We start from the raw sequence: 12089 nt of genomic DNA on the forward strand, positions 1-12089 counted from the left end.
CCTGCGATTCTAGCATTAGTTTGGACAGATGTTTTCTCTCTTCTGTGGTAAATGTCTCCTTTTTTAGTTCCTCAAACCGCTTGGCAAACCAGTCTTTCTCCTCTTGGCTCTGAAGTTGGGAGGTTTCAATAGAAATCTGCCCACAGTAGATTTGGTTGAGATAGGCTAATACTTCCTCCAGCGAGGCCTCGTCCTTCCCCATGTTCAATAATCCTATGAAATGGAATCAAAGGGATCATTTTAAAGAAGAATCAACCACGTAACTAATTATACAACATACCAAAATAATTATTTCAGTTCAGAGCATTTCATTCTGAATAACTTGGGTCAATATTAATACTTCTCTATATTTTTCTAGAAGCAAAACTAAAAATATGGTCAAAAGCCATAAGGTAGTAAAATGAGAAAAGAAAAAAAAAAATCTTTCTTCCCAAGGACAGAGCCATGCTGCTTTATACCAAATTTTGATTCTATAGTCATTTCAAACTAAAATTTGAAACCTTTTTATCTGCTTTATAGCTACAAATCATACGTCGTACCTTTATCTCAAATATCTGTCTACCAAAATGTTCAAGTCTTAATAATATCTATAAAGCAGCATCTATTATTAAAAAGTTGGTCTTAATGTGAATTTGTATTGATAGTAAAGCAATATTTTAAGGTAAAAGGAAATATCCTTGAACCTCAGTCAAAGGAAGGTTTTGTAATATGTTATCAGCTCAGCACCAACTCAGTTATCAGCCATTTGCCTAAACCTACAACATGAGTTAAACCAACATTTACTTTATATTGCTTATGGTTTCTTATGATACACTTTGGATCATTGGTATCTACTGACCAATGCTGCACTGAACATGGAAGTTCACGTATTTCCTCACCATCCTGATTTTAATTCCTTTGAGTAAATACCCAGAAGTGGGATTGCTGGATCTCATGGTGGTTTTATTTTTCATTTTCTGAGGAACCTCCATATTGTCATCCATAGTGGCTGTACCAACTTACAATCCCACCAACAGTGCACAAGGGTTCCCTTTTCTCCGCATCCTCACCAACACTTGTCTCTTTGGGGTTTTTAACAATACCCATTTTAACAGGTGTGAGGTGATGGCTCGTTGTGGTTTTGATTCGCATTTCCCTAATGATTAGTGACAGTGAGTACCTTTTCATGCACCTGTTGGCCATTTGTCTCCAGGTGTTTGAACGTAGAGGAAATGGACCCTATTGGAAGACCATTCTAGAACCTCAGGACTGCTCCTCCATGGCAGTGCCTGAATGTGGCCCTCACTGCCTCCTCACACTCCGTGGAAGCTTCAGCTCCAGGGCGCACGTGGGTTCTTCAAGAACAGAGAAAGGAGCCCCATATCTGTCGGCAGGTAACTCACACGGAAGGTCTCTTGCAAATGGACTTTACCTGTGGTATTAAAGGGTCCCTGCAGGGTCTGCACAAGGGCTTGGATTTCGGGCACATTCTCCTGCAGGGCTTGTCCAGTGAAGAGAGGGTTGATTTTGGCAGCTTTGTGACCATGCTCACAATATACTGTCACCAACCTGGCAAGTCCATGGTCCACTAATTCAGGTGAAAAAGAAACCAACACAAACAGTTTAGGAAATGCCCACAAACCACAAAAATCTGTTTTTCAAAGAAGCCCTTGTGGCTTCAGATATTTTTAACATATTGCTCCTACTCACCATATCTACCCGTGGTTTTCAGGATGAAAGACTATCAGAATTCAGGAAAACACACATATTCCCTTAAATTTATCTCACGGTAACTAAAAAACACTTTAAAAAACCCAAAAAGTAAATAGAACTATGAGTGAACGTTTATAAAAATAACTATGCGCACAGGTAAACATTAAAAGGGAATACTCCAAATTGAAAATAACTTAAAATGCTGAGATTATGGATAATGAGTCCTCTCAATTGTTTCAGATATTCTTCTATACCTTACATAAAAAATAGAGATAGACAGAACTACAAAATCAGTGTTACATTTTTTCCCTTATTTCTTAAAGACCCCAGGTACATCATTATCTCATAGACTCAGGAAATCTTTTATGAGGAAAAGACTCGTGTCACGCACATAATGTTAAAAAAAAAAAAAATCCCCTTTGTAAAAGCCCTAAATGTGTGATTCCCCAGTCTCCATGTAATGAATCCAATTCTATTTGAGATGATTTTATATTCAGCCCCAAACTGTTTTTCTTTCCTTTTCCACCTGAAAGTCCTTCTAAAATTTGAGGGGGAAAATCCCTCATCCCACAGTCAGTTAACCTTCAGTTCATGACGGTAGTCTCACACAGACTGAGCACAAATCCCTGAAGGTGAACAGATCTGATATTGAGGGCACACATTTTTCTGAACATTTTTAAAATTTGCATTTTTATTGTCAGAAACCAAAGAAAACTGTTCGCGTATTTTGAAAATCTTAATGACCTCTTTTTGAACATGTACTGCTGTGTGATGATTTCAGAATTACATATGCACCTGGGTTTATATTCAGAGTACTGCAAAATGTACCTGTGGGCCCTGGCGCAGAGGAAAGAACAGACATATGCTGAATAGGGAAAGAGTGTGTTTGCACTAATACGGCAGTAGGAGGATCTGTACTATGTCTGATTAACCAATCAAACAATCCTGGTAAATGAACTGATTTCAGGCTAGAAACATTGCCATAGAGTTCTGTTATGAACCATACCGAAGTTCTCAACTGCCATTTTACAGAGTAGGAAACCTGCATATTTGTGGCTAAAATCCAGAAAGACTGTGTCCAAACCACTGTGTTTTGGGGCCAATTCCCATGTCAGTGTTGTAGAGTATCATTAAAAGCATGGCTGGTGAGCGATTTGAACATTTGAAATTGAAGCAGTGATCTCTGTGAGCTGATGTTTATTCACTAAGACAATGTTTTCCAAAAGGCTACTAGATTGCTCTGAGAATGGTCATGATAACCCTGTATATTTACTATTGGACTTATCGCACTAATGATGGAGTTTTGTAGATGATACTGGAAGCCATGGAAAGTGGAGGAGATCACCCAGAGAGAAAGTAGACTGAGAAAGTAGTCCTGGGCAGACCCACAGAGCACCAATATTTTAGAGATGGGAGAAAAGAGCAAAACCAGGACCTTGCAATGCCAGAGAGCCAACGAAAGAATGTTTTTAAGAAGGAGTGGCCTTTATAAGACAACCATGATTAAAAGTTTTTTTTTATACATATGTTAAAAAAAAAAAAAGGAATGGGCAACAGGGACCACAAAGAGTATGTGACATCTACTATTCGGGAAGAACCAGAGAGAGAGGAATATTCCCCTCCCACCTCTGAGCACATCTTACAAGCCTCCTGACGATCTCTTTTCTCGGAGACCCTTATTTCATTGCTCAGGTTTCTTCTACTGGATACAATCCCATATCCTTCCCTGTCTTCCCCCCAGGTCCTTCCACATAACCTCTGGAATTCTGCTGCATGATTTACAAACCTCCCAACATTCTTAACCTCTTCCCCGAACACTCCTTATAGTCCTGTCCTAACTGGAATCTGTTTTCCCCAGAGGACATCAGTAGTAGGTGAAGCTATTCATTGCCCACACCCACACCTTTCCAATACTGAAGGTGGCGTTAATGCCTCCTGGTTCCTCGCTGACATTTCCTTATCATGGTCCTGTAACTCTTCGTAAACCTCCAGTCCTCTGAGGGACATGTGGCAGTGTTGTTAACTAATCTCCACTTGCCAACAGTCCTCACAAAAGCATGTTGTAGGAGAACGCTCAGTGGAAAAGTGTTTGTTTACTTAGATGAGAAAAGACCGTAATACAGTATACATAGCATGAGTCTGGTTTCTGTTAAAGTGTGTGTATGTATACGTAGCATATAATATATATTTCATTCTATAGTTTATACCGTATCATATTAGTATATATGCTTTATATATGCATATATATCTATATACATATTTCATTTATAGAAAGGAAACAGACCAGAAGCTTAGTGATTATCCTGTATCAAAATTCCTGATTTTTGTTTGTTTGTTTGTGTTTTTTTTGCTTATCATATTTTCTAAGTTTTCCACAATGGACATGTACAATAGAGCTCTTCAAACTGCATCCATTGAACCGCCTTGCTGCCTGCTGCATTCTGAAAGCCTTTGATTAGTGGGTTCTCTTCAGTGCTCTGGGCATGTCTGTCCTTACTAGGTTACTGTCTGCTGGTAAGAATCAGTTAGATTTGTTCCTAAGACTGCTGCTGTGGGAAAAAGTACAATATTATGGGGAAAATTATAAAACTCTAGAGAGATTTTACAATCAGATTGCTTTCACAAGCTTTCTTTAAATACTTGCAGAGATGCAAAGAAAAATAAATATTTAGGTCAAAACACTTGAGGCATCTCTCACGTCTTTGGTACAAGGGTTTCTGCTGTTTTTCTTCTGTAGCAAATAATAGAGGTATTCATTACAAAAGGTATATTTAAAACAATGAAATATTTAATGAAAAATTAGTTAGAAGATTGAAAGAATATAAAATAAACAAGAGATAAAAATATTTAAAAGGATGGGAGAACAACAATAGAATGCATATATTTTTCATTTTAAAACTTCCTATTACTGTATATATCAAAGAGTTATTGTAACAGAAAAATGAATGCCATTATGTTAGGCATAATATTGCCCAAATAGCTTAGAACTCATGATATCTCCAAAAGTTCAGAAGCATTTAAGTTAAATCCCTAAGAAGCCAGAAGGAAGAGGGAAAACAAGAACAGGACACACACACACACACTCTTCTTCGAAACAAAATGGAAAATATTGGAGGCATGCTTCCAGCTCAGGAAACTAGCACAGAGCAGATGCTCAAGAAATGTGTGTTATTACTTGAATGAAAGAAGTTCTGAGACTCAGCATATTGTAACAGAGTCACAGAAGCCTCATGATGAGTTTTCCAGAGCCCTCGAGGGCTGTGGTAGATCTCTCTTGCTCACTCGGAGCCCCCCCTTTCTGAGAGCTGCACCCTCCCATTCCAGGGGGTGGGTTCCGGCAGCTATGTCTACACCACTCCATTTTGCTTGTCTCCAGCTTCATGGATTCCAGAGACACCTGAGTCAAGGTGGGTCAGATTCAACCCTTCCAGATTTTACAATTTAGAACGGAGAGCTAAGTGGTAAGAAAAGAGCCTGAGAGTGCGGTCTTTAGAAAAGCCTGCTTGCAAGGTTGGCCCTTGGCTGGTCTCTGGGCACTTGGGTTTCAGGAGCGTCCTCCTCTAAAGCTAACTGATAAGGGTGGTTCTTGTGCCTGGACTGTTTGTGTAAACAGTGTGGCTTATGCTGAACACCTGCTCTCCTTCTGGGAGTCTGGGATTTTGGCACGTGCAGAGGGTGTTTACATGAACATCCCCCAGTAAAAGTCTTGCGTACCTACTGTCTAATAGGCTTCCCTGGGCAAAAACATTGCATATATGTTGCAGTGCTTTTGTAGCTTGAAGAGGTGTGCATTCTGTGTCACCACTCATGGGACAGGGAGCAGAAGGAAGCCTACACAATGGTACCTCCAGATTCTAGCTGGGCCTTTTTCCATTCTGATCCAGCTGTGTATGCCTATTACGCCACTGTAATAAATCTTGGCCTTGAGCACAACTATATGCTGAGTGCCATGAGTCTTTCTGGCAAATCTCCGATTGTGGCATGATCTGGAGGACACCCAACACTCGTGATGGCTGATACAGGAGCTGAGTACATTCACAGCTATGCCCTCTGAGCTCAGACTCAGCTTCTGCCAATATTCCCAGAGTTAGCTCTGGTTTACTCCGCACATCCTTCCGTTCTAGAAGACACCTGTATCTTTCAAATAAAGTCTCCTCTTTGCTTAAGATAGCCAGAGTAGGTTTCTGTGACCAAAAGAATCTTAGCTAATACAAGAAGTAAAAAAAAGAAATTATGATAGGGTTATCTACATCAATTACTTTACTCTCTGCTGTAAGCAAACATGGTGCAGGCACTGAATAGTGTTTTATTTTCAGGAAGAAAAGTTTTCATATTAACCAGCATAAGTGCACTGACAGACAAACTCAACTAAACTTAGTGCTTAAAGCAAAAGTCAATAGAGTTCCTTTTTATTATCTGGTCATAAACAGCCTCCCCTACAAAATACCTAGATCACACCAATCTATTTCCATTTAAGGCAGCATATGCTTAAAGTAATGTTATGTAGCTATAAAAACACTGAAGACTCCAAGAAAGGGAATTTTTAATTGGGGTCCCTTAGGACCCTATAAAAATGAGATGGCTGCCTCCAGCTTTAACTTAGGAACTTCATAGATAACCACATTAAAAGCTAAGACTTTGTACTAGAATACTATATTCTGTAGAACGAACTCAGATAGACCTAGCCTGTGCAACAGAATTCATTTCACATCATATCTATATATACATATATATATATATACACATACACACACACATATATGCACTTTAAATGGAAACCCTATTCTGGACCTTTCAATTTTTTCCTAATCCTTTCTGAAATCATTGCCAAGGTAGATGCATAATTGCCAAGGTAGATGGATAATAAATGACAGTAACCATTTATTAAGTACTAACTTTTGCTGCACATTGTGTTGGATTTTTCACATATCCTCTTAACTAATCCTTGCAACAGCTCTGAAATAGGTGTCCTTATCTGCAGAAGAGCAAACTGAGGCTCAAAGAGGTTAAGTGACTTGCAAAAGGCAACACAGGTAATGAAGCTGGAATTTGAACTCAAAAATATTTGACTTTGGGGTGGCCAGTTAGTTCAGTTGGTTAGAGCGTGTGCTCTTAACAACAAGGTTGCCAGTTCAATTCCCACATGGGCCAGTGAGTTGTGCCCTCCACAACTAGATTTACCGCTGAGCTGCCGGTAGATATGGTAGATATCCGGATGGCTCAGTTGGTTAGAGTGCGAGCTCTTAACAACAAGGTTGCCGGTTAGATTTCCCCTCATGGGATGGTGGGCTGTGCCCCCTGCAGCTAGATTGAAAACGGCGACTGGACTTGGAGCTGAGCTGCGCCCATACTGTTACCCAATAAAATTAAATATATACATAATCTGAAAATGAGTTAGAAATTAAAAAAAAACATATTTGACTTCAATCCAGTGTTTTATCCATTATACTATAACAAAAATTGAAAAGGAAAGTCCAGAGCCTATAGAAAAAAGGGATGAGAAAACTAGAAGTCATTGAGACTTTTTTTTTTAAAGAACAACAGCTAATGTCATTAGACTTTTTGGTCTTCATTTGTGCTCCAGAATTATCTAGATTTTTAAAAAGTCTCTAATGCCAAATATATGGTGATGGAAGGAGAACTGACTCTGGGTGGTGAACACACAATGGGATTTATAGACGATGTAATACAGAATTGTACACCTGAAATCTATGTAAATTTACTAACAATTGTCACCCCAATAAAATTAATTAAAAAAAAAAAAAGTCTCTAATGCAGTAGGATTTTCTTCAATCATTTGACTTCAGTAAAGAAAGGCTCCTATTATTTCTAATACACAACATACCTACAACCTCTCACTTCAACTATTAAAGCTCAGTGCCAAGGTCAGTGATCACTAAATGCTGTTTGGAATCCTATGTCTCTCTCTCCTGATAATCTCTAAATTCTGCCATTTGTTTTATAACTGAAATCCTCTATAATGAAATTTATACCTGTGAATCACCACTCCTAAACCCACCTCCATTTTAAATTGGGATTGTTGAGAAACAGATTCAAGTTTACTTGGAAATTGAGATTTCCAGAGGTTAAAGTACACACTTGTTACTAACAGCCATCACAGGTCAAATTTTAACTAGTGAAACTACTGCCATCCAAAAGGTGACTAGAAACAAATTCAATATCTCTTTAAAGCCTAAGACAATGGAAGTCTTAGTAAATGATAGAGTCATCCTGTGAAGGTAATGATTTTTAGCCTATATACATATATATATGTATATGAAGAAAGAAGGCTGATGGAAGGGCAAAGAGAAGGGAGACACTGTAACTCTGACCATAACTCCTCCCACTTCATTAGGTCACCTTTCATGTGGGAAGATGTCATGAGTCCATTTTTCAGTAGGGTTTATCCTTTGATTTACTTTGCCAGTACTGAAGTTACGTACATGACTCATCACACGAACTCAGTTATTCCTCTCAGCCAAGATGGCACCTCTTAGGACAACGGACAGGCAACATGAAAAAGACCAGAGCCATCAAACCACGTCCTGGGCCTCATCAGCCTCCTGTCCTGATTAACGGAACTGACCGTAAGCTGTCAGACCAGCTCAGACTTTTACTTATCTTACTTAAGTCACTGTGATTCCAGATTTCCGGCCCATCCCCTGAACTCATCCTGTCTAATACAGAATTTGGTACCCAAGGTGGTTTGCTGCCATAACAGAACCTAAAATGCATGACTGGCTTAGCAGTCAGGCCGTGGGTACCAAGGACCCAGAAAGTTCAGACTAGAAAGCTGATGAGCAGTGTGATGCTATCTGACAAAACATTTGGTACAACTGTCACCTATGAAATCCAGAAAGGCAGACTACATGCTACGGAGCCTATAGCCCAGGCTATGTGTTCACTGTTTCCTGTCACTTTCAGGAAAGCCTGGGAGAAAGATGAGGTCAGAGTGGAGCTAGCTAACCAGCAAGAAGAGATGGCAGGAAATTCACTCTTCAGAGAAGGACTCTCTGTCTGTGGCCTCAGTACCCAGGAGGCAGACCCTGGCAAGTTTGGAGAATGAGAAGTAGTTACAAAAAGTGGTTCTGAAGAGCCTGTCTTAGCAGGAGATAACAGACAAAATCCTTCTTCAAGTACCTTCTATAAGCATTCTCTGCTAGACAAGGGGAGCCAACTGAGACTTCAAGATTCGATAAAGAGTATTGCCCTCCCACTCGAGACTATATTTTGGTTGCTTTCGAGGTAAGCACCATTAAATTTAGGGAGGTGAATGGGTAGAACACAGAAGCAGTAAGTGAAAAACCAGAGTTTTCAGGCATAAAAACTAGGTTTGGATGAGATTTTTGACTGGGCAATTTGCTCATTGAATGACCAGAAGCAAAAAGACTGCAGACTTATGAATTTTATAAGAAAAATTATACTGCCAAAGAAATCCCAACTCTAGCCAGGAAAAAAACAAATGAAAAAAGAAAACCCTGTAATTGCTGACCCTCTAAAGTAACTCTCGGGCGCTTGACCTTATCAAAATAAAGTAGGTTACAGAACTGATGTAGTCCCCAAGGAGGGCATACTGCCCAATGCCCACATCCGAGATGGCCACAGAAGATAATGGGTGAAGAAGAACCCATAAGCCAAAGCCTGGGGAATGGGCAGAGGGCAGAGTTGATGGACCAAATAAACTCGTAAATTTACTACATAGACACATCGAGAGGCTTTTATCACTCCTTCCCAATAGGATTTGATAACTCGTTTGAATTAGTGGCTGCTGTAGATTTCTTCATTCTTTCCTTTTATGGATGGGAGTTTTCTTTGTATACGGAATGTATAAATGGGTGGCATTTCATAAAATTACAGACCATGAGGAGCCACCATCAGATGTGATGGAGAGGACGATACATTCTCCAGAGATAATGGACTTTGAGCTGGATTCAGGAATTGAGTGGAGGATGAATACATTCTATGTATGGAAAGAAAAGCTTAGAATATTTGCCCCAAAAGGTCAAGTGTCATGATTACCAGTTTTTCCATTATCTATTTTCCTCTTCTCTCTCAAGATAATTTTCAGCTGGTGCATGGCCACCCTGAATAAAGACTATGCTTTCTAGTCTCTCTTGCAGGTACATAAAGACAGATGACCAATGAGATACTATTGGAAGTGATAGATGCCACTCTCCTTCCCTCTTCTCCCACACAGCCAAGTAGGAGATTAATGGTTTACAAAAAGACTTATTACAATTTAATGTTATAAGTTCTGAAACAGAAAGAAGAATAACTGTCACAGATCTACACGCAATAGTAATTTTGAAGAAAGTTACAAAATGGCCCACTTGCCTTTAAGTTATATTCAAAGTATTAAAAAAATAAGAAAAATGAAAATAAAATTATTACCCTTAGCAACAAAATGCCATAAGCCAGATCCCATAACTGTGCAACAAACAATTTGTTTCCCAGTATTGCTTTCACTCTTCCCTTCCAGTACACACAAGACCATATCTTTGGCCTGCAGTTCTAACCTAATACTAAACTTTCAAATTTCACCAAGCAAGTTCATTACTAGTGGGAGAAGCATGTACAATTTGGTGATGAGGGAAGAGGATGGTTATATATAAAATCAACTCTGGAGGTATTTTTCAAACCACACAGGCCTAAAGCTCCCAAGATTATTTAGATACAGTCTTCCAGTTAAGAACCACCCACCCAAGTTTTTCCAAGTCAAGGCCAAATCTCAGTTGCCAGGATGTTAACAGGAATCAAATAGAGACCCAATTGCAAGGGAAAACCTCAATAACTGTGCACTGAGCAGACACTAATATGATCTTAAATGAACAAGAGAATGTCAAACACATCTTGCACATACATTCCTTATGACTGTAACAGTATTTGGCCACGGGTGGCCATCGACCTCCAGTTGGAGAATTACCTGGGGTATTTCATAAAAATACATATTCCTGAACTTACCTCATCTCAGACCACTGAATTAGAACCTGAGGGGGGAGAGGGAGAGAAAGAGGCCTGGGAACTGGCATTTTAAATATCATTCAAAGTGATTTGAAAGCACACAAACTTGAGAATAACTGACGTATAAAATTATTGACGCTCAATTTGCAAAGTTGAATAAGACATCTATAGTCTTATCCTCTAGGATTAACAATCTAGTTGGCCAAAATGCCTTCCTAAAGAAACCCCATTGCATTCAAGAGAGAGAAATCAGGTTGATTTAAAACGTTCCCAGAGGTCAAGAAAAACTATTGAGGTTCCAATGTGTGATGTTAAGATCCAAAGGTCAAGTGCTTAGATCATGAAAGGCATTTTCATTGTTAATCTAATAAACAAAGGTGGCCCAATGATTTTCTTCTAATAATTCATCTGTATTCATCTTCTACTCTGTGAGGATGAACAAAGATACAATAACCGTGCAGCACAAATCAAATAATCAAAATTATCCCCTTGCATATGAGCATGCAACAGAGAGAGAGGTTCCAAAAACTGATATTCGTGTCTTCCAATCCCTTAAAACTCCAGTAACATGGTTCTAAATTCAGCAAAGAGTTTTAAACCCTGAAATTCAAGAGGCTAGCTAGAGGACATAAACGGATAATGAACACCGTGCTGTGCTCCAAGCCCACCCACTAAACGCCGTGCTCACGCAATCCGCACAGTCAGCGGAAACCGCCACATTCCCGCTCACAAAAGCCTTGCAGACAGCCCTGAAAATGCATCCTTGGGTAAACTTCAGGAGCCGGGAGATCTTAGAACTTTCCTTTTCCTGCAGTCCCGCCTCTGCAAAGCGCTAAGTTCCCACAAGTTTAAGGACTAGAACCCACAGAACAAGTCCGAACTCGGAAGGTGAGAAGTTCCCCTGAGCGTGGAACCGACGCTGAGACCCTGACCTCAAGGTTCCTCGGGCACCGAGGCTGCCCCGGGGCGCCCCCAACGCGGACAACGCCCGCGCGGGCTCGCGTGCCCCTCGGCTCCCCTTGCTCCCCACCTGCCTGCGCTCACACGCACCCCCCCGAAGCCCGATCTCCCCCACAGCAGCAGCCCAGCGCAGGCCCGGCCGGGGGCTCGGCTTCCCCAGTCCGCAGGCCCACGCCTGGCCCCATCCCGGACCTGGGGGGCGCGCCAGGCCGCCGCGGGGTTCCCGGCTCTCGGGCTTCCTAGGCCGATAGCCATAGACACCCCTTTCCGTCTGGTAGCCACGCCCGAGGAGGAGCGCAGGGGTTCGGCCGAGGGTCCGTCTCGCTGCTGCCACAGTGGCCGAGGCCATGCTCCGCTTGTTCTCCTGGTCGGCGGAACGTGGGGCAGCCGACGCCGCGAGCAGGGAGGGTCGCTTCAGGGACGCCTCCAGCCGGGAGCGCACACCCGGAGGCGGGGGCTTCGCCCCTGGACAACGC

The 12089-nt window shown here is 41.0% G+C and overlaps 1 protein-coding gene across 1 annotated transcript in view; it reads right to left on the minus strand.

Moving 5' to 3' along the window:
• DHTKD1 (dehydrogenase E1 and transketolase domain containing 1) overlaps positions 1–12089 on the minus strand; it is a 42623-nt gene extending 30534 nt beyond the window's left edge. The window contains exons 1-3 of the mRNA XM_081053334.1: positions 11806–12089; positions 1412–1567; positions 2–213 (exon numbers count right to left, since the gene is read on the minus strand). Coding sequence (XP_080909460.1) covers positions 2–213; positions 1412–1567; positions 11806–11962 — 525 coding nt within the window. The 5' untranslated portion in view covers positions 11963–12089. The remainder of the gene's footprint in view (position 1; positions 214–1411; positions 1568–11805) is intronic.

Source organism: Rhinolophus hipposideros (genome assembly GCF_964194185.1).
Source record: "Rhinolophus hipposideros genome assembly, chromosome: 1".
Classification (NCBI taxonomy): Eukaryota; Metazoa; Chordata; class Mammalia; order Chiroptera; family Rhinolophidae; genus Rhinolophus; species Rhinolophus hipposideros.